This window comes from Berghia stephanieae, chromosome 2 (genome assembly GCF_034508935.2).
Source record: "Berghia stephanieae isolate SIO BIC M18660-M18661 chromosome 2, UCSD_Bste_1.3, whole genome shotgun sequence".
In the NCBI taxonomy this organism is placed as follows: Eukaryota; Metazoa; Mollusca; class Gastropoda; order Nudibranchia; family Aeolidiidae; genus Berghia; species Berghia stephanieae.
In genome coordinates this window covers 76,853,429-76,877,865 of record NC_088361.1, presented here as the reverse complement: position 1 = coordinate 76,877,865, position 24,437 = coordinate 76,853,429, and the positions used below count along the sequence as shown (strand labels likewise).

General features: G+C 34.1%; 1 protein-coding gene across 6 annotated transcripts in view; it reads right to left on the bottom strand.

The window, feature by feature from the left end:
* LOC144965555 (leucine-rich repeat-containing protein 49-like) overlaps positions 1 to 24,437 on the bottom strand; it is a 66,705-nt gene that overhangs the window by 18,451 nt on the left and 23,817 nt on the right. For all 6 annotated transcript variants that reach the window (XM_078901017.1, XM_078901019.1, XM_078901018.1 and 3 more), the window contains 6 exons: positions 21,830 to 22,027; positions 20,531 to 20,636; positions 19,294 to 19,564; positions 18,397 to 18,540; positions 16,843 to 16,904; positions 1,882 to 2,029 (listed from right to left, as the gene is read on the bottom strand). In XM_078901017.1, the coding sequence (XP_078757143.1) occupies positions 1,882 to 2,029; positions 16,843 to 16,904; positions 18,397 to 18,540; positions 19,294 to 19,564; positions 20,531 to 20,636; positions 21,830 to 22,027 (929 nt within the window). The remainder of the gene's footprint in view (positions 1 to 1,881; positions 2,030 to 16,842; positions 16,905 to 18,396; positions 18,541 to 19,293; positions 19,565 to 20,530; positions 20,637 to 21,829; positions 22,028 to 24,437) is intronic.

Genomic DNA, 24,437 nt, shown 5'->3' with positions numbered 1-24,437 from the left:
CACAGCAGCAGAGAACCCATCAAATAAAAGCAATGATTAGGTCCAGACTATTTACACAATGTATAATTGCAATTGGCTACATAGAAGCACGTCATTGCCTGCCTCTGTATAGATAGTTTACTCACACATTTTTGAGTAAATTCAAAATAAAACCTTCTAAGGAGAATTTTTAAAAAGGTGGGGGGACGGGGGGATATATATTCTATGAATATTTATGCCAACATGAAAAATCAAATAGTTTTAAAAAGTACGCCCTTAACTCTCTAGAAGCCTATATGACCAACCGTCTCAAAGCGGTATTGTGTCGGGATATTGGTGGTGGAAATTGAATTTATGGCTATGGATGTGAAACTTGCAGTGTTAATTTCCATGCCTTATGGAGGAGATTCAATACAATTTCTGACAGTGCCAAAGACCAAACGTTCGTATTTCTTATAATTTTCATTGTAAATTCTTTTTCCGTAGCCCGATCCATCCAGACATGATCCTATTTTGAGACTGTGAGTCACATACATGATTAAGACAGGATAGCGCGTTGAACACATTTTAGTGGATATTGCTCTATATAAAAGCTCTTTTAAAAAAAGATTAAAACCACCTGATCAACATATTTTATAAGTAAATTATGACTAATTTCTATTTAGTGTTACACCGCTAAAACAGTAGGAATTTCTCACCTGCAGATTAGATAAAGCGTACAGTCAAAAACAAACTGATCATTTTGTTAAATGAGTAAAGACTTCAGTTCAACGGGGGATACAGTGATGGGTTGCACAAAATCTAAAATGTTTCCATTTCTTGGGCAATAAACATGCTGATATTTCAAGTAGCCATAAAAATTATTTTCATTTATCTAAATGGTAAATAATAAAATAAACATTTTGAATTATAAAAGGCAAGCTAGATACTATACTCCTACAAAAAGTGTGCGATAACTTACTTCCTTAGGCTAAGAATTTTATAGATAAGAAAATAAAACAGTGATCATTTCGAATTGAATTTAACTACTGTAGGCAATAGATGTTGACAGTAAAATAATACAGGGACTTTCATAACAAACAAAAAAACACACACAAAATAGACATAGCAATTCTAACATCGATCCTCTTTTTCAAGTCACAGGAGAAAATGGAAAACAAAAAAAGTGGAGCATCATAATTTCGAATCGACCAACAGTTACATCTTTATAAGTTCTCTATTTTAATAAAATACCATAAACAAATACATTTGAAAACAATAAAAAACGACTGCTTAACTTATCCATCAAAACTAAGTTATACATCATAAAAAAGCATTCTGACTTTTTGACATTCGGTAAAAAAACAACAAAAAAACCATCAAAATAATATATAATATAAATTTTATAATAATATAAAATACTGAAACATCTCAGCGATTAAGAATAAGAACGAAAAAGAATAATTGGCTCATTAACTGCTCAAAGATGGCTCACGCAATTAAAGTCAAGGGTTTGAATCCACAAACTCTTCCGTGCGATTCTTTTTAAAAATTTAAATAAAATATATTTGTTGGCTCGCTGTAACCCATCGGTTGTTATGACCGTAGTATAGAAAACTTTTGACAAGGCCATGCTAAAGAGATCTGCTGACATGAGATTTCAAGGGGAATGAAGAGGTAAATGATAGTGATGCTTCTGCTCTGTTGCTGTTGACGCTGCTATCTACTTCTGATAACGATGATGTTGTTGTTGTTGTTGTTGTTGTTGTTGTTGATGATGATGATGATGATGATGATGCTGGTGATGGTGGTTTTAATGATGATTATGATTATGATGATGATAACAATGAAGATGATAAGCACGAGAAAAAAAATGTCATGACCGCTACATTGCTATACAATTATTATCTGTTTTCAACTCACGCTGACTCTTTTCATGTCCAACTGTTTAAGCTGCTGCATGTGTCTGAGGACAGTCTGCTTGTAGTTAGATTCTTGGCAGATAGGGTTGCCGTCCAGAGAGATTTCTGACAGGCTAGCGGAATCGCCCAGACATTGTACATCCTCGAAACTAGTTTAGAAAAAAAGAGAATGGAAATTCCAATAAGTGACGGCTTCTTGCGAAAAAACAAAACAACGCCAACCAAAGACATTCATACATAAACAAAGAAATAAAATAAAATAAAATAAAGAAATAAATAAATAAGTAAATGAATAAAGTCAACCAATGTCGCAGGAGTCAGATTGATGACAATGATCGCAAACCTCTGCCCTCGAAGTTGAGTCCATGTGTGTTCCCAAGTTTGCTCATTTAATATCAACACACCGATGAGCTATGTAAATCATTTAAAACCAATATTAAGGGCAGTATTTTATCAACCATCCTTTTCATAAAATATAATATAGTGCGATAAATTCAAGAATAAGAAATAAAAGCAAACAAAACAACAACAACAACAACAACAACAACAACAACAAAAACAATAAAAAAAAATAAAAAAAATAATAATGATAATAATAATAATAATAATAATAATAATAATAATAATAATAATAATAATAATAATAATAATAATAATAATAATAATAATAATAAGAAGAAGAAGAAGAAGCAGAAGAAGAAGAAGAAGAATAGTGATAATAATAATAATAATAATAATAATAATAATAATAATAATAATAATAACAACAACAACAACGACGACAACAACAACATAACACACACACACACTCGGAATTAGATATTTAATCATAAAATTGCTTGATGAAATAAAACAACGAGCAAAAAATTTCAAGTGTTGAATGCTATTTACTCGAGAGCCTTTGAATGAATTTCAAGCTCAATGGCCACAACAAAAGAATTATATGGAGATAAAGATAAAGGGAGTAAATCTGATTCATGAACGAACAACACAAAACAAACGACGTTTCGGCCCTTTGCCTTTATCAAGTAAACACAGAATACATATACACTGTATATATATTTATATTAGATTGTCATAATAATATAGGCGAAAATTTGTAAATGTGTGTGTGCGTGTGTGTGAGTGTGTGTGCGTGTGTAATGGAAGAGAGAGAGAGAGAGAGAGAGAGAGAGAGAGAGAGAGAGAGAGAGAGAGAGAGAGAGAGAGAGAGAGAGAGAGATGAAAAACTATATATATATTTCAAGAATAAGGTAGGGGGATGGGGGAGGGGGGGGGGAATTGAAGAATACTAGACAGCAATAGTGTTATTAGTTGTTAAGATATTGAAAAAAAAGGAGAGAGAGAGAGAGAGAGAGAGAGAGAGAGAGAGAGAGAGAGAGAGAGAGAGAGAGAGACAAAGAGAGAGAGACAGACACAAAGATAGAGACAGAGAGAGAGAGAGAGAGAGAATGAAAGTGGGAGAACGGGAGTAGAAGGATGCGTTTCAAAGTTATATTTAAAATAATAACTTGATAAAGGCCAAGGGCCGAAACGTCGTTTGTTTTGTGTTGTTCGTTCATGAGTCAGACTTACTCCCTCTATCTTTATCTCCATTTTATTGACTCATTTAGGCACCTCTATTTATTAAAAGAATTATAACATGTGATAGCCAAATGCATCATAAAATAAATAATAAAAACCTATCTTCCTTCTCTTAAAAACCCTTCTACTCTTTCCCTCTCTATATATATCAATCTATTTATATATTTATCTATCTATCTATCTACCCCCCCCCTCCCCCTCACATCTCTCTCTCTATCCTCCATTCCCCCTCCTTCTGCGTGTGTCGTTATCACTCTCCCCCCCCCCCTCTATCTATCTCCCCCCCTCTCTCTCTCTCTCTCTCACTCTGTTCATTTGCTTTTGTGTGTGTAGTCATGTGTTTAAGTGTGAGAATATTGTTTGTGTTTGTGAGTGAATGTATGTGTTTGGTATGTATTGTGTAAGTTGTGTTCTGCCATTCATTGATAATTGAATTATGAAAAAAAATTAAATACTCCAAGCATGATCATTTTACTGAGGATTTGAAATTAAGATATTTCGTATCTTCAATCAGGGTTAAGCTATTGTAGACGCTATTCAAAACATACGATAGAGAGGCAGATGCCTTCTCATAAATTCAATACTACGGTGACAATGTAGCTGGTAGGATCGGAATTAAACAACAACCCAGTTGCCCAAGGTGAAAATATAATATTATACTTCGCTTACTATGATCGCCCACAACACTGCATTTCAAGCTAACTGCTGGAGCCAATCTGAATGTATATGAGTGACCTTGCTACTGGAAGTTGGAAGTGATTTGCAGCAAGCGAGCGGCATAACAAAACGGTGATAAGTGACAAATAATTCTTTGGGCTTTCTGATGACAGGGCCGGGACAAACTTTGACCTCACGGGTCTTATTGTTGATCTTAATGAAGTGCGAAACATAATTCCTGATGGGGCTAAAAATACATTAATGTGCTTTGAATGTGTGAACATTAATGGCAGTTACGACCAGCTGCTTAACACCTCTGTTTTATGGCAACAAAATGTGGGAGGCCAGGGTGCGAGGAATCAAACTCAAATGTCGAGGCTCGAGTCAATTCTTTCTATAACGACAATGGGCTCTAATTACAACTTTTGTGATTGGTCGAGTTTAAAAGGATACGGTTTTAACTTATTTGGTTTAGGGGTGTTTTTTGTTGTTGTGTTGCTTGTTTGTGCTTTTGATTCGTTGTTTTATTTTAGTTTTGTTTTGTATCTTTGTTGTTTTTATTTCTTTTTGTCTTTTTTTCCATTGTTATGTTGCAGCAGACATGGTCGTTTTCGGCTTTAGCAAAATGTAACAATTGAACTTATATATATATATATATATATATATATATATATATATATATATATATATGTATATATATATATATATATATATATATATATATATATATATATATAGAGAGAGAGAGAGAGAGAGAGAGAGAGAGAATTGAAGAACGAAAGAAAAAGAGAGCCCGAGAGTTAAGCAAATAAAAAAAATGAAAGAAATAAAGAATGAAAGAAATAAATAAAGAAAGAAAGAAAGAAAGAGAGAGAGAGAGAGAGAGAGAGAGAGAGAGAAAGAGAGAGAGAGAAAGAGAGAGAGAGACAGAGAGAGAGAGAGAGAGAGAGAGTGAGAGATTCTTCATCAGTTGAATCTAAAATGTCAAAAACTGTTGCATCATCACCACAAACAACCGTAATGTCCAACAATCAAAATAGCTAAACACATATGGGACCCACATACTCAAATTGGTATTGTGTCGCAGTGAACGAGATGCTGACGATTTTTAAAAGGTCTAAATCACGACATTTTATAGAGAAGAAGAATACCAAAAGTAAGTCTATAACCAGCAAAAAATATAAAAACTTGTGAGATTTTTGATGATTAGAAAATAGGGCCACAAATGCCTTTAGTCTTTAGTGTTTCGTTTTTGATACAAATATTGATACCACATTTTTGTTTTTCCTTCCAAAATGATGGAAGTAAGTGACAAAATTTTCAAACAACTCCAAAGAGAAATGATGACTTACATATAACGAGAATTCATCGAAATTTTACTCCTGTATTGCCTGTAATGCCACATTGTCGATGCGATCCTCTCTTACAACAAAAACCGTGCAAAGATGGAGAACAAATTCCAAAACTCGTATCTATCAAAGAATCCGCCTCATTATTTCTACAACTTTTGGTGAACAAACTTTATTACACACAATATCCAAATAAATACGAACGTAACAATGGCATGACTTCCGCTGATTTTCGTATTCAGACATCATGAATATTATTTAAATAGCGTTTGATCGGAAATCAGTGCGTCCCAAAGAAACTTCTGAATTAAGCAAAAGGATAAGCCCATTTTCATTCAGTTTCTAGTTCTTTAAATTCTCATATAAAAGGATCACGTTCATTTAATTCCATGCAAAAAGATTGTAGCCTATAGATACATCTTCAACACAATATTTTAAAAAATATTTCAACATCACAAAGAAAAGCATCGTTGATTTACGAATACACAATTCCAAAAACGATTGGTATTATGAACTTTATTATTCATCAGTGAAAATATAAAGCATTTCTAACATATAACAATCCATTGTGTGGTAAAATACCAAGAATCGTATAGTCTAGCAGGAAAGAAAGAACAACCATCCAATTAAACCCCTTGACTATGTGTGACTTATAAAGTCACTGTTCCCAAGTATTTGTTCAACATCTATTTCCAAGTCAACCCTCTTGTCGACCTTATCAATAGGATATAAACATGTCTGATATTCTCCATAAAACACGGTCGGTATTAAATACCGGGTATCGAACTATCCGTGTCAATTTATTGTGTATAAATCTTGATCAATATTTTCACGCTTCAATAAGGGCAGTTCCCACGACGCTTCGACATACTCTTTGCGTCTTTAGTAAAAAGCATTATTTGAAGTGTGGGTCCGGGAATATAGAAAATACAGCGTTGAATAATAATTTAAGAATTAAAAAATGAAACGACAGGTAATATTTGAATAAAAAAAGCAAAGGGAATTTATGTGACAAGGCAAAAAAAATATTAAAAAATAACAATAATAAACTGAGAACTGAATTGCCAGAAAAGATTTGAAACGGGGACGAATCACAAGTACAAGCAAAGTTTACAGCATTGTGGAATATAAATTTAGACACTTAGTACGTTGCAAAGTCTATTATAGCTCTGATAAAATTTATATAACACTATTTAGTGAAACAGAAAAATCAACAACTTCAAAAATGGAAACGCAAATGAAAAAAGACAAAACGAAAACTCAAAGAATTAAATAATGTTGTTTAAAAAAAAAAACAACAGATAAAATATTATGTTTAGAATTATATTTATATTGAATAATTAGGAATGAAATAACAAGAAGATTTATTTCCTGAAACTTAATTAATCCATTTCTTCCATCAGTTAAAATGCTCCATTTTTAGCAAAATCATTTTCAGCGTTCATACCCTCCCTCCCCTCCCCATCTTCTGAAAAAAAAAATTGATTTATGACTGTTAAATGACTGTTAAATGGTACCCCCCCCCCTTCTGGCGGTCCTCACCCAATCAGATGTCTTTTACCAACAAACACTTAAGCCCTGAGAGGTCCAATAAGTGAGACGAGTGGATAATCGGGGGAAAATTGGTAATTTAAAGCACTCCCGATCTCATGGACGAATTGCAATGTGTTTCAGAGACAATCAGCCATGACAAATCAGCCATATGATAAGACACGTCGACTCCCAAAACATTTGTTGCTTTTTAATTAAAGAAGACTAGAAAAGTTTCTTGTACGAGAACAAAAGGAAACATTCAATTGTGTTATTGCATGTGGTGGTAGTCGCCGTGAGGATCGATCGCGGCGGGGCTAGCCTGACGGGTTACAGTCATTTTGGCGATGTCTCCTTTTATGATTAGACAAAATACAAGAGTCCATAAATACAAACGAACAAGGTAAAAATAACTCAATCAACTCAATGTATACCCCCCCCCCCTTTTCCCCTCTCCCTCTCTCTCTCTCTCTCTCTCTCTCTCTCTCTCTCTCTCTCTCTCTCTCTCTCCCCCCCCCCTCCCTCTTCACTTACATACATGCTTATATACACATACATACATACATACATACATACATACATACATACATACATGTGTGTATACCTACATACATATACACATACATACATGCATGCATACATACATACATACATACATACATGTATGTCAATTGATAATTACTTAAATCTATTTCCATGGCGGCTCCAATTCTCATATATTATAATATATAGTGGAAAAAACCTCTTTACACACATTCTCTCACCGTACTCATGTGTAAAATGAATGTGTGACCTTTAACAGCGTTGTCTCTGTCGGGGAAAAACAAGCGTCATGTCTCGTTCTACATGTTACGTGTTGCTGTTGGTCAGGGACTTTTTGTAATGCGTTTGATTACGTTTAGTAGATATTGCGAGATATAAAAGCTTAAGTTAATTTTTTTATTATTATCATCGATGACATAGCTATGCACGAGTGTTGTCATATTTTAGGAGTTGAAAAATTGGTCAATCATAAATCTGATCAATACAATTTTGTCTTTTTTTTCACAACCAAATTAATATAATTAATGGCGTCTCTAAACGCCATGGTGTCGAGGTAAATTCGATGTTTAAAATTCAATATAATTTGAGTTTAATTTATTGATGCTGTGCGTTTATCCAAAATACTCACAACATCCGCAAGCGGGAAATGACGTACCAGCACACATAACTATGTTTAACATTGAACGTTTATAGTTAGATTGATACAAATTACTGAGAACTACTCATAAAAATGGATGGCTAAAAATATTTTTTTAAAAACCGAGTAACGTCAATGTCGTTCCTTCTATATAACATTCAGATTTTAAAAAGTCTTATTGATGTGAGATTTGTTCCTTAAACTTTAAATAAGTTAAATTTTTAACCTCCGATCATTTTGATTTTAACTACAATTTTCATCACCTAGTTCTCTCCGACATAATACCAAATTGACCCGGTGGGTGAAATATCATTTCAATTTCCTCAGATTCTAATAAACACATCCTACATGCCGTTGCCTTGTTATCCCCATCATTCATCTGAAGAATACCATATTTTGAAAGGCATCGAGTTTTATTTCTTCACGTTTAAATTCAATGTGGAGAATCACTGAGTTAACCAGAGTTTTGACAAAGACTTATCTTCATTTCCCTACATTGGCTTATTTGTCTTTTCCCATTTAAATGTCACAATTTGATTTCATTTATAAATGTAATCTCTCTCTCTCTCTCTCTCTCTCTCTCTCTCTCTCTCTCTCCCTCTCTCTCTCTCTCTCTCTCTCTAATCATTTTCTGTATTTGTCTGCACCCCCCCCCCCCCCCCGGACGAAGGCCAAGGGTGGAAACGTCGTGCATTTTGTATTGTTTCATTGAATGAGCCATAATTACTCTTAAAATGTCCAGTATATTTCATTCTTCTCGTGATCCCTATCCAGAATATGGACAAAACAGGATAATCTCTAACATGAACACTGTGTTCTTTTGGCCAAATGGATGTAATAGCAAACACTAAATAGGGAGGGTTAAACGTGTTGGGATTTATATCCCACATTCAAACTTATTAATTTGTTATTGATTTCTCACAGTAATTTGTTTCAATCATTATTTTTTGTTCCTCTAACGATTTGTCACTGCAATGCAATCGTGTATGGAATCGTTCTGTCTGGTTTGTAAAGCCAATAATGTTTAAATAATCCAAATATTAGACCTGTCAATAGCTTTTGTTGTCGATAATCTCTGGTGTATTGACAAAACACATGGAGTTATGAATTTGTAATGAATAGGCCCCAGCGTCAGCTGTCACAGCAAAGTTAACACACATACACACAAACACATATATTTATTATATATATACGAACAGGCACTCATCTATTTTAATTATATTTACTGTATCGTGGAAATTAACATAGATCGAAGAGAATCAATTGAGCCAAAAAACAATCAAAATCAGCCTGGTGATAAAGTCTATAGGTGTGCGCAAATAAATCTGGCGCCCAGCTTGTGATTCCCAACGTCAAATTATCTATCATTACGGGTCCCTTTATTATGCTCTATCAATTTTTTTAAAAATCATCTGAGTCAACATTTTCAAAAGTTTGAACGTTATTCGTATATCAATCTGTAGAAAATAGTTTTATAACTTTCAGATTTGCCAGTAAATCTGTGCTCGTTGGCAAAAATTTGACATTGGCTATAAATGGAATATCTTCACGAGTCACTTTTAATTTCGGGGATCAGTTTTGAGTTCATTCCTGTTTACTGTCTCCATCACATTTCTCATCAACATCATTCAGACCTGCAACATCAGTCAACATACAATGATATGTGCTGATGATACTCAGCTATATTTCCCAATTTCTTCCCACAACTTAACTTCAAAGATGAGAAACAAACTGCGTCGCTGCCACCAAACTCGGGATGATCCCCTCCCCCCAATAAAAAAAAAAAGATACAATCCCCCCCCCCTCTCTCTCTCCCCCCCCCCCCCCCCCCCCCGTAATTTACTCGTAATTTTGTGGGGAAAAGGGAAGACAGTATTAACAGCTCAATCTTTCAACTTGGCACTCTGCCATTTGTAGATCTCTATTTATTAATTATAAACATTGGTATTAATTTTGAAAAATGTTTAGATATGCAACATCAAGTGACAAAATTTACTGGGTGGGGTAGCTGACCTCCCATAGTGGGCAGGGAGGTACTTGCTGTGTCTTCTATCCCCTATATCTGTTTTCCAACTTGCTTTCTGTCTTTGCCTTGGAATGAAATTACTTGGTTTTGTCCTGGCCCTGGCCTGAGTCCTAGCTGGGAGGGAAACAGTTATTGTTTTGGGAGATGATATTTTTTTCCTTGTAAATCATCTCTCTGTTATGTATTATTATGTTTGTTATTTTTAATGTATAATGTAAGCATCTGAGTGTATTCCTCCTTGTTAGGTTTTGTGCTTGTGTCCGGATGAGACTTATAGGTGATCTCGAACTAAGTACATTGATGGTTTGCTCTTGGAATCTGCATCTGATCCCTATTTGTTCCCAGTCCCCCTTTGTCTTCCTTTCTCTTGGGTGCTTTAATTGTAATTCTAGAACTTTTTACTATCCCATTTTCTTCCTTTTTACTGGCGCTGATATAACCTAAATGTGTTGCAAGCGCCGTAAAACCCTTAAAAACAAAACAAAAACATATCAAAATTTACATTTTATTTTAAGAATCATCGGCCACATTCGTAATCAATTAGATGGGTAAATTGGAAAAAATGTGTATCAATTCACTTTCTTTCACTATTGCAACTCTCTTCTCTACGCATCTCCAAAGAGCTCCGTGACATGACTGTAATTGTTACAAAATAGGGAAGCACGATTTGTCACCAAGCCAAAAAAGACTGAACATATTACACATGTTGGAATAACTTCATTGACTGCCCATGGAGAGGAGAGTTGACTTCGCTAATGGATAAAACATCCCAAGAACAAAGTTTGCTGAGCGTGGTTTTGCATTTTGTGCTCCAATCGTATGGAATTCTTTACCACCTAAACCCCGACAATGTGAAAGTCTACCAGTCTTCTAACGGCATTTAAAAATCATCTTTTCCATTATGCTAATCGCGATTCTATGTGATCGTCGAACAAGATATATGTGTGACTGTTGTAGTGATTTTATAGTCGAATGAATGAACATGTGTGATACCAAAAAAAAATTAAAAAATTGTAAAGCACCTCTGAGCACTATTTGTGGATACTGGTGCTATATCAAATGATAATAATAATAATAATAATAATAATAATAATAATAATAATAATAATAATAATATAATAATAATAATAATAATAATAATAATAATAATAATAATAATAATAATAATAAATAATAATAATAATAATAATGTACTTTATTCATCCAAAAGGACATTTTTTGTACAGAGGTATAAAATGCCGACAACGATACATACATAAACATAATATACATAAATATAATAATAATAATAATAATGCTGAAAACTTATATAGCGCTATAACTCCGAGACACCAGACTCTAAGCGCTTAAATTACAAATTACTTAGGCTGAATGAAACATAATCATTTACACACACAAGCACACACACACACACACACACACACACACACACGCACAACACAACCCACAACACAAACCAAACCTATCTTGCTTCTCATACCGTCTACTAAAATCGAAACAGATATGTTTTAAGCGAACGTTTAAAATAGACAATATAATGTGGTAACGTAAAATTTGGTAATAGGTATAGTGTAATAATATTGTAAGCTGTAATAATAATTACATAGTATACATTTCAAGGGACATACAGATTATATAATTGTAAAGATATAGATATCAAGTAAAGTGTATATTGATGTCAACATATGAAAAAAAAAGATTAGTAAAAAGCTACGAATTAGTTACAGTATAATAATATTGTAAATTGACTGAGAAAAATTACATAGTATACATTACATGGCACATAATGTGGATTAAATAGGTAAATTGAAAAGTTGTAGTAAGCGATTTTATAAATTGATGTTTAAAAATTGTGGGTAAGGAGTAATTTTAAAGAAAATGATTCAAAGTTAAAACAGACGTAGACCAAAATTTATAAATTATTTTCCTTATTAAAAATTCTGCAACTGTAAGGTAAAAAGGATCGGAGGTGTCTTTCACTTTTTCTTCGTATAGACAACAATCGGTCACTGCTATTCGAATTAGTGATCTGATAATTTAAAGGATGTGTTGGATTATCTAAAATATTTCCAATTTTTCTTAAGCAGCATTCTGTATATAAATCATTAAAAGACATGGATCCTGTGGTAAGTTTGTTAGCTCTTTTAATAGTACAGTAAAAGTTAGCTTTTGCTGAGCTAAGACAATTTCCCCTCCAGGCAGTAATATAAAAAACCAAAACACTTTCTATTACAGATCTATAAAATAACGTACAAAGTGTTTTGTCAATGTTGAGTTGGGACAATTTCCGTAAAAAGTACATTCTTTGATTAATTTTACTATTGACATGATATAACTGGTATGTACGTCCCATCGTAATTTGTTGTCCATGGTGACTCCTAGATATTCTTATTCTACTTTTTCATTTTTAATAGTGATATGGTCTTTTGTATTCGTATCTTTTCTAAAGTCTAAATATATATTTCGAGTGTGTGGGAAAAAATCCCGGAAAAGTTTAGAAGCCTGTAGTCCCGAGACTATAAATGATAAAAATCTGAATTTTTACCACAGTAAACCCTATTTATTGAAATTTGAGTGCTTAGTTTTTTAGTAAAATATGTTGAACATTTTGAAATTCACTATCTATCGTAGCCATTTTCAGAATTTTACCCAAAACTTCATAATCACTCAACACAAAAGATAGATTTTTCAAACAGATTAGCAAAGAGTTTATTTTTTATTATGTTCAGAAAATGAGCTCGTAATTCAGAAAAGTGAGAGGAGCAGGCACTTATGTTGGTAACAACAAGATATGAAGTGAGTAGAAAAGTGCCAGAAGACAATAGAGAATAAAAATTTTTCGCGGCGGTGGTGGGGTTTGAACCTGCGACCTTATTGGTACGACAACTCCGCCTGGCAGGTGAGAGCGTGGCTCTACCGTGTGAGCTATCCACGAACACAAAAAATATTCGTTTCAAACCCAAGTAATTTCTAGATCCCTCTCTCACCCACTTCTTGAGACCGCCGATTCGTTCGCACACCACCATCGCGAAGTAATTTTGACCAGCAGTTAAGCTTAATAGCCAATATTCTCAACACAAACATATAACATAGAAACGATTGAGACATTGAGTATGCTCCGGTGTATGGGGTGAATTTTTAATTCAGAAAAGTGAGTGGAGCAGGCACTTATGTTGGTAACAACAAGATATGAAGTGAGTAGAAAAGTGCCAGAAGACAATAGAGAATAAAAATTTTTCGCGGCGGTGGTGGGGTTTGAACCTGCGACCTTATTGGTACGACATCTCCGCCTGGCAGGTGAGAGCGTGGCTCTACCGTGTGAGCTATCCACGAACACAAAAAATATTCGTTTCAAACCCAAGTCATTTCTAGATCCCTCTCTCACCCACTTCTTGAGACCGCCGATTCGTTCGCACACCACCATCGCGAAGCAATTTTGACCAGCAGTTAAGCTTAATAGCCAATATTCTCAACACAAACATATAACATAGGAACGATTGAGACATTGAGTATGCTCCGGTGTATGGGGTGAATTTTTAATTCAGAAAAGTGAGTGGAGCAGGCACTTATGTTGGTAACAACAAGATATGAAGTGAGTAGAAAAGTGCCAGAAGACAATAGAGAATAAAATTCTCTATTGTCTTCTGGCACTTTTCTACTCACTTCATATCTTGTTGTTACCAACATAAGTGCCTGCTCCACTCACTTTTCTGAATTAAAAATTCACCCCATACACCGGAGCATACTCAATGTCTCAATCGTTCCTATGTTATATGTTTGTGTTGAGAATATTGGCTATTAAGCTTAACTGCTGGTCAAAATTACTTCGCGATGGTGGTGTGCGAACGAATCGGCGGTCTCAAGAAGTGGGTGAGAGAGGGATCTAGAAATTACTTGGGTTTGAAACGAATATTTTTTGTGTTCGTGGATAGCTCACATGGTAGAGCCACGCTCTCACCTGCCAGGCGGAGTTGTCGTACCAATAAGGTCGCAGGTTCAAACCCCACCACCGCCGCGAAAAATTTTTATTCTCTATTGTCTTCTGGCACTTTTCTACTCACTTCATATCTTGTTGAAAATGAGCTCTGCAAAACAGTGTCAAGTTTTTATGACTATAACTATAGCAAAATGAAATCAGAATAAGAAAATTGTTGGCTACATCATAACGAATGTGACAATTTTGGGTGGTAAGGAGAGGGTTAAACAAACACACCGCATTTTTGCCATTTCGACGAATTGGGACGTGATTCTCAAATTCTAATGTAATCTGTTGATCTCCCATAATTTTGTTTTTTCACTGTGTGTAGCTATTTTTTCCATTGATTTATTAATGTCTTCAATGGTGATTCGCTCCCATGCATTCTGAAGTGACTTTTTGACCAAATTAAATCAAAAATATAACTCGTCTATTTCGTGAACACAGATACAGAAACATACACAAACAAACAAATAGACAAATAAGCAAATAAACTGATCAGAATAAATTCTAAGTTGTTTTTTTATACTTAAGAACCAAAACTTAGTCTCTTAAATGAAAGGATTAATTGCAATACAACACTTATAAGTTAGGCTTAATGTTCAATCCTCAGTTCCGTGTTCACCACATTGTTTGGAGACGATTGGTCACATTTAATTATTTTCCAATTAAAACAAAATGAGCTTTTATATGGCGCAATATCCACTAACATGCTCAAAGTGCTTTACAAAGGGACCCCTACCAACAGCAACACGTAACATGTAGAACGAGATATGACGCCTGCTAGGCGATATTACAATTTTTTTTCCGACAAAGACAAAGCTGTTCATGGCCAAGTACTCATTTTACACCTGAATACGGTGAGAGAATGTGACTAAAGAGCCTCCAACGACTCAACTCTGCACATAGCACGGCTCGAACCCAGGACCTTCCGATCCAGAAATGAGTGTCATACCATAAGACCACATGGCCGCACAAATTAACCAATCAAAAATTATAAAATAAACCACAACATTACATTCAGACACTTCAACTCCACTCATTTTTCCTGTTTGTAGATAGGTAAATAAATATCTCAAAACTATATTACCTACTGAAAAAAGCCATATAAAATAACATTTCCTGGTATAAGCAGTAAAAGGCGATTTCTATGCTCCTCTTTTGTAATATCAATCTTACTACATTCATCATAACACAAAAGTAGTCCTTCCGGAATAAAGCCGGAATTTATCATGGGTTCTGTAGCGTGAAACGGACAATAGCAATTGCTTGCTATCCTTTGGCTAGGATGCTAGTCTATCGGAAAGTACTTTCTGTCAGATCTAACAGATCCAGCTACCCAATCACTGCTGGGTAGATAGGGGTCAGAATTTAAAAAATCTCAACTTCACACAGGAAACTTCACACAGGATCTATCTCAGTCCCTTTGCGTGTAATGTGAGTGCTCTAACAACTAAGCTGCAGTGGCGCCATCAAAATAAAAAAAATACAAGGATGAGTCAAAAAATAATGGGGCTCTGCTTATAACATTAATTTTAAAAAAAATTGAATCAATACCATGCATTATACCTCAGATTAAAGCTTGGCATTAGCCGAGTAGATTACTACTTCTCAACATAGTCTCCGCCTTTCTCAATAGCCACATTCCATATTTTTGTAAGGTCATATATCCCGTCCTCGTAAAACTGAGTTGACTGAACTTCGAGATAATTTTCACTTACTGTCTCGGCTTATTCATCATCTACAAAGCGATGCCCCTCATTTCCTCTTTCGGTGGTCCAAAAAAAGATGAAAGTCCGACAGTGTGAAGTTTGGTGAAATAATACGGAGGGTGAGACAGCTTAGTCCATCAAAATTATGCGATCACATCCCTTAACCTGGCACTTGTGTGTGGAAGGGCATTTTCATGAAGAAACAGTACTCGTTCCACCTCCGGAGCCTAACTCGACAAATTCTTGCTTCCAGTTGCCTCAATGTCATTTTGTTCCGCTAAGAGTGGACAGTGCTCCCTGTGGTAGGAAACCAACGAGGATTACACCTCTAATGTCCCAAAACATTGTTGGCAAAATTTTCCAGCTGATCCTCAGTTTTGAAGTTTTTGGTCTTTGGGGAAGAGGGGTGTCGTCATTCCAATGATTGTCTCTTCGACTCAGGTCCAACCCACCTAAAACACTTCCTCTACAAAATGGCAGAGTTTATAGACTTTAGCAATGCGTTAAAAAATGTTACTCGAATTTTCTTCTTCGAAAACAAGAAATTCAATGACAGTTTTCTGTCGCTGACGGTCATCCATGAAGGCAACCATTTTGAACTGTAATAACTTCGTCAAAATTTGACAGAATTAAAATTTCTAACTTTTGATTTTAAGAGAACATATGTAAGTTCAATTGAGCCAAATATGACACCACGTGAAAAAGAAATGAACTCAGTACCATTACTTTTTGACTCATCCTCGTACATTTGATTCATGTGGGGTAACATGTTTTAAATTCTCCAACCTAGCATCACAATGACAAACCGGGAAAAGAAAAAAAAAAAAAGAATTTACGCACACTGCAACAATCTAACTGCCAAGAACAATCTAGGCACTCCACAACAGACCTTAACACCCCCCCCCCTCCCTTTCCCATAAAGAAATACAGAAACAACGTTTTACTTACCAATTTATCTCATTAAAACTTAGAAATAATCTCTGTAGGTTTGGTAGATTGTCTATTTCCGTCTGCACAACAGAATACAGATAAAATGGTTAAAACAAATATGTAAATAATTTAAATGAGGAAGAGATATAATATTATAAAACATGAAAATTGGTGAAAATTAATAAGATATTTTTTCTTGCAAGTAATTTCAATTTTTCCTTAGGTGGTCATTGAACATTCAATCGTATCGTTTCAATTTTCCCTTGCTTGACAAAGATAGAGACGGTAATTGGAAAATAATTGACAAAGTTGCTTGATGATTCTGGAAATAAATCTATTTATGATTTAGGAGTTATTATTGAGAAGATCTCAATGTTCACATCATATCCAATTAGGACCACCGTAAATAAAGAGTAAAGCCAATCTAGTCTAACAATACCCATATTGAAAGCTTGGCAGTTTAATTATTTTTAAAGATCATAACTTTATGGAAAATGATGTATTAACACTGTTATTAGAGAGTCAAAATTACAAATCTGACCTTGTATCATCAATATTTTAATAAAAATGTCAGTGCTGTAGATTTAACACAAACGTTACATACAGTCAATTTGTAAGAGTCCAAATTAGATTTTTGAGTCCCCTATACATTTTACAGAAAGAGTGGCTTTGGTTTATTAATATTAAACACCAAAACAGGACATGGGTACCCACCTAGCTACTTAACAAAAGAAAAATGAATGATACTATAATAGATGTTCAGAGTTAAAAACATACACTAGTAAACACGAAATTCTTTTTAAAAATACGTCCTTTGTTTAAAGATGAATATAACATTAAAAAATAACATGCAAAAAGCTGGTAATCTAGTGACAGTTGTTATAAATTTTCATTTAACCTAACATTTTATAATACACTATATTTTATTTGTGCCTGTTGTTTGATTCAGACAAGTTTAAATTAAAAGCAATGAATATTTCCATACTTTAAAAAAATCCAGAGCCACTACATAAAATCTTTCTGTAGTAGAAATGATGTTGATGTCAGTCAGTTGTCTCTTATTGTTTTTAGACTGCCAATAGAGTGATTCGTTCTCACTAAAACATTTCAATCTGACTATAAGCGTTAAAGAATACACATAGTTTTGGGTGTGTATGTTTCATCTGGCGGGTTATGAGTGTTTTTTTCTAAAACACATAACATCAATAACTACAAATATCCAATTTCTTGTGCAGTTATCCAGCTTCAGTTCCATGCAACAAGCATTTCACAACTGTTTTTCGAGTAATTTTACAAAAAGAAATTTCACATACGCATTTATACTATATTTTTGTTATATGACAGTGTTATTTGACATAAGGGACCTCAGCATTTTGCATCCGTCTCTTCTATGAAAGGAAAACAAATTCTAGGGAGAATCCTTTCCCTGAGGTCTTTCTGCAAGGATAACGACTCGAAATTGAGTGTGTCGTTATAAAATCAAGGCAATCTGGATGCATTATTATAACTCAAGGGGCTTGACAATGATACATTACAAAAGAATGAGTTTGGTCTTTATAAACAGGTACTCACCACCGTGCGTATTTTGTTCCTTCGTAAGTTGAGCTCAGCCAAAGAGTCTATGCCAGTCAAATCATCAACATAAGTAATAAGATTGCCTGCTAGATTTAACACTCGTAACTCGGATAGATGGCTGAGATTTTCTATCTTGGATATCTGAATAATGTAAAATTTTTATAGTGTTGTTGTTGTAAATTGCTGTTGGTGCTATTATTATTCTTATCACCACATCGTCATCATCATCATCATCATCATCATCATCATCATCATCATCACCATTATCATCATCATCATCATCATCATCACTAATCACGATAAATTCCAAAAACAACATTGAGGGTAAAATATACGATTATATATTGTTGCTTGTTATATCACGATTCTGACATATTGTGAGAAATGCTGCTAACTTTTGATATGCAAACATCTATACTTGAGTAAAATTTGCAGAGAACCCAAAACTCAGAACAAAAAAAATATGCTTTGATAGCAATGAGTGCAAGAAAAACTTTTCCATGAACGTAATATTATTTTGTAAGGACAAGCAAACAATTATTTATGGCAGCCCTAAAACTCTTAAGAAAATAATATAATTAAAAAATGTGTTCAACTACAAAAACTATTTTATAAAAAATCTGTGCTAAAAGGCAGACAGAATAACATATTTTCTTGGAAGTTTTCCATATTGCAATCTTTTTATGAACCATTGTTAATGTTATTGATTTTGCCAACAAATAAACGCATAAAATACTCAATTTCGTGGATACCATTTCACACTACTTCAATGTGATACAACAATTGTGAAGGTTCATTATTTCTAAACTTTATGTTGCACCATATTTATTTGAAATTTTTTACTATGTTGATAAGTATAAAACGTGTTGATCAGTATAAAACTTTTTCACCTACCTGATTTCCATGCAAATCAAGAACATCAAGCTTTAGTAAGGAGTCCAAATTTTCAATCTTTTTTATTCTGTTCTTTCCCAACATGAGGACACGCAAAGACTTGAGGGCTGTTAAGCCAGATATCTCTTCAATATGGTTGTCATACAAATCCAGAAAAATCAACCTTTTCAGAGCAGACAAATGCTGAATGCGGGATATCAAATTGTGTTGATAGTTGAGGAGCCTGAGCTGCTCCTCTCCCTCTAGGATTGGACACACACTGAGCTTTCTCCTATTGGATTAAAACAAAGACAAAGTGAAAAATTTTATAATCAAAAGCAGACCTCGGATAAAAGATAGCATCATGAGAGTTACATAAAATGAACAATTTTATCGTTACATACATTGTCTCTAGCACACCAAGGTAAATCTTAATTCATTTTATTTTAAAATTCTTATTTGATTTGAATTAGACCATCCGACGTAATAATTGGCATAGTAATTACAAAGTATGATAATTACAAAAGGACATGAAATTTGCAAACTTACATAGCTAGGTACAAACTTCCCACATTTATAATCATAACATATTTATTCATAATGTACTTAGCAAGAGTGTACTCTCACATTCAAAAATCATTTTATCATTTGCATCGACTAATTGGAGGTAATCTCTGCTTTATGTCGACATATTTTAACAATTTATAATATGAGCACATTTCAAAATTATTTCATAAAAAGTTTCCTTAATAAAGCCTTTATAAGCTTCTAACAGACATTTTGAAGCCCTCAAAATCGAGCTAGTCTCTAGGAATATAGGCAAAGTACTTTGAATTCAAAAAATCAAATCGGACACTACGATATTCTCAAAAAATCTGGATGGACCACAATGAGACAACCAATGTGACAATCAAATGTGTATTATGTACCAAGGGCCTGATGTTTGAGCATGTGTTTGTATATATGTATTGCTCTTATATCCAGGAGACTATTTTACAATCTGCAATCTTTATCTTTACCTCTAAATTCAATAGATAATTAAAACCTTTTGTGAAATTTGAACAGATTAGGTATTAGTCCCCTTCTCTGGGAGGAACAGTGGTTCCTAGCTAGCAAAATTATTCATGCTTAAAATACATTAAAAGGGACGACTGGGAATTTAAATAGCTATACCTAGACTTCATTGGACAATGGGACAAACATAGTCCCTTATAGCAATTAAATTTCATTAATTAGAGCTTTTAAATCAAATACCTACCTGTCCAGATTAAGACGGTCTGGGTTAGACGCCCTCTCATCTGGAGTTCTATACACAACTGGTACACCTGGAGCTGATGGGCTCTCTGCAAATATCACCCTGTCTCCTAATAAAATCAAAAAAGTACATGGCATTATCAATTTCACATTATACTGTATAAGAAGCATTCAATGAACCTGTCCTAAAAAATATAATAGTTTGAAGTGGAACTATTTTGTATGGAACAATAAGGAAAACACATGTCTAAAAATAAAAAGTAAATGGTATTTTACTGGTTGCCTCCCTTTATAACGGAACTGGAATACACTATAATAAAAGTTAAGCTTGTAATTTACTTTATTTTTTCCTTCATTCGTCCAGTATTTTGTTGCTAATAAATGGCCATAATGGATGTATGGGTACAGATCAGTGGCTGGGAAATTGCGCCTTACAGATTTTTTGTTGAATATTTTGGGCGTGTAAAGCCAACCTTTACCGTACTTCTAATTGGATAAAAACGATTTGGTAGTTAATTGAATATGTACGTTTAAAAAAAAACATATGGATACATGTATGTTTTAAAATTTTGTTGTGAAATATATGAAAATAAGGGAAAATGTTTGAAAAGAAGGCATTTTTATTCAAACTGTTTATTCATAGGACGTCTTAAAGATTTTCATCAGAAAATAACGATAAGGAAGCAAGCCATGCCGTTTGCGTACTTTAACTTTAATATTGTTCTTCAAAGCTGGGCGTAATGTAGACCCCCCAGTTTTTGACTCTCTTAATTTTTCATGAGTGCGATTAAAGGAAAATTTATGTATACTGTCATCTTTTCGAAATTTTATTATATCATTATTCATTCAAATTATTCATTTTTTTAGGAAACGGAGACTAAACGGTGCTGTTTGCACACTAAGGCTGTCTTCTCCTGAAAGATGGTAAGGACCATTTTCACTAGCTGTTATCCATGAGTAGCATATGTACAAAGTGTGAATACTGTATTAGCGCATTTAGGGATATCAGTTACGCTTTATGTGGCACATGTCTCTTGCTCATTCTGATGGACCTTTATAAAATGAATTATTATGATCTATCATTCTTTTGGCAACAGGGTCAGCCCGATGTTATATCCAAGTGAACCAGATACTGACATTTCACTTGAATTAATATTAAAAGAACCAAAACTACTTTAGTTTCAAATTTTGAAGTGTCTAACCCATTTCACTTTAAATTCATTTTTCTGAGTCTGGTTCACTTCGATATACTTCCTAATTCAGACAGTGGATCTCATATATGAGAAAATAACAACATTTTTACCAGGCAAGAAAGGTGTGGTTTTGTGGGGTTTTGGGGTGCCATGACCACTGCCTGTCCTGAAATCTCGCAAATTCACATTGTGGTTGGTATTCTCATCTTCCTCCACGGACGGTGTGACATTTTGAGAAAGATCATGGCTGAAGACGGTAGCAGGAACTGTAGCCTTCCGGCTGCTTCTAAAGTGTATGGGTATTTTCTCTGAAATTGTCACGATGGAAAATAATTTAGAGGATTAATTTAAAACAAATCATTAAAGTGATAAGATTGATTGAATAACGGTTCGCATTTAATCGATATTTTTTCATCTTACAACAATAAACTCATTTTGAAAAGGTGTACAATTGAATTAGTTGTTAGTTCTAATTATCAATAAAGCGTTTTCATTCCTGATTGCTAAATATTGTCATGTTGTGTATCTTAAGAAATTAAAAAAAACATTTAAACCAGTTTATTTCACAGTGTTTCAAGTTTTCTTTAAACAAATAAATCCCAACAAGACAGTAAAAATGTAAAATTATGATTTGTAATAAAATGTAGTACATTTTCGAGTGAATTTCCATTAGTTAAAATATATATATATATATATATATATATATATATATATATATATATATATATATATTTCTATCTTAATATGATGATGTGTAAATAATTGTTTAAAGTAAAAAACTGTAAGACACAATTTCATAGAAATAAGTTTCGATTATTATAAAACGTGTAAATGGAATCAGCCGAGTTGTTGGGCTGTTTGAAGTGACCACAAGGTGATGTTGGTGTTGATGGTGATTGTGGGTGTACTCGTGATGCTGCTAAAATAGGGAAATTAAAATCATGTAGTGATGGCAGTGAAAGGCTATTAAAGTGGATGTATAGTGATGGGTGTCATCATGAGGGTTATTTTTGTTGTTGGTGGTGACGATGCTCAGATGATGATGAAGATGATGATGATGATGATGATGATGATGATGATGATGATGATGGTGGTGGAGGTGGTGGTGATTTTAGTGATGATGATAATGATGACGATAATGATGATGATGATGATGATGATGATGATGATGATGAGGGTGATGATGATGATGATGATGATGATGGTGATGATGATGAGGGTGATGATGATCCACTCTGAGCAGCACATAGGTGAGTCCTTGGAAAAGTCTCTTTACTCACATTCTCTCACCGAACCCAGGTGTAAGATGAGTACCGTTAACAGCATTATATCAGCCAGAAAAAAATTGTAATATCGCCTAACAAGCGGCATGTCTCGTCCTACATGTTAAGTGTTTCTGTTTGCTAGGAACCCTTTGTAAGGCGGTTTGATCGCATTTAGTGGATATTGAGCTATATAAATGCTCATTTAAAAAAAAAAATTAAGAACGCCAATATGTGAGCTAACACACGAAACATGCACGAAACGCATGCTTACTCTTTCCATGGGACGATGGTATGACATTTTAAAAATAAAACACAGTCGCCTATCTGTTCAATGTCGAGCTCCGCTGTAGAAAAAGTTGTTGAATGCTGCAAGTGTAAGTGTAAACTCCAGAATGTGTCTCCATACCGAAGATTAATAATAATATTATTATCACGTTCCAATTCATTGCCGTTTTAATATTGGTCTCACTTGATATACTGTGTGGCTATGTGGTGTAGTGGTATGACACTCGCTTTTGGATCGGAAGGGATTTGAGTCTCGCTCAGCGCTTAGTTGGAAAAGGCTCTCTCTTTACTCACATTCTCTCAACGTACTCGGGGTGTAAAATGAGTACCTGGCTGTTAACAGCGTTGTCTCTGTCAGCGAAAATTGTAATATCGCCTAACAGTCGTCACGTCTCGTCCTTCATGTTAAGTGTTCCTGTTGGCTAGGGACCCCTTTTAAAGCGCTTTGAGCACGTTTAGTGGATATTGCTCTATACAAATGCTCTGCTCGTTTGTTTGTTTTGTTTTTGTTTTGTTTTTGTGTTTTTTTTTGGGGGGGGGGGGGCGGTTTTTTTTTCTTTACTATTGGAACACTGACTAAAGGGGAAAAAATCAGACTAAACATGGTCTGTACAATATGGTTGATGTGGAGAATTGGCGGGTTTGCTTGCATTTTGTTGTTGTTTCTTTTTTTTTGATAGTTTTCTATTTTTGCATTTTTGCTTTTTAAAAATGTTATGTCTTCTCCTTTTTTTATTTAAAAAAAATTCTTTATTTGTTTGTCCGAGTTTTTTTTTAGTTTTTTTATTTTTTTATTTTTGCGCACGCGAAAACTTTGGACTTTTAAGAGGATGTCAAGTCTTATGACTACGACTGGAAGCTAAGACCTAGACACACTCCAATACAGTCAAGACCTTGCTCCATCCATCACACCCCCCCCCCATCCTTTCCCTCTTTCCAAAGCTTAGAGAGTATCTGAAAGGTGAAAAATGGCGATGAATACTGTGAGTGTCCTAGACAATGACACCGTCTCCGGGAATGAGTAAACATTCGTAAAAAATATGCCCTCGCATTTAGATATTATATATATATATATATAATATATATATATATATATATATATATATATACATATATATATATATATATATATATATATATATATATATATATATATATATATATATAA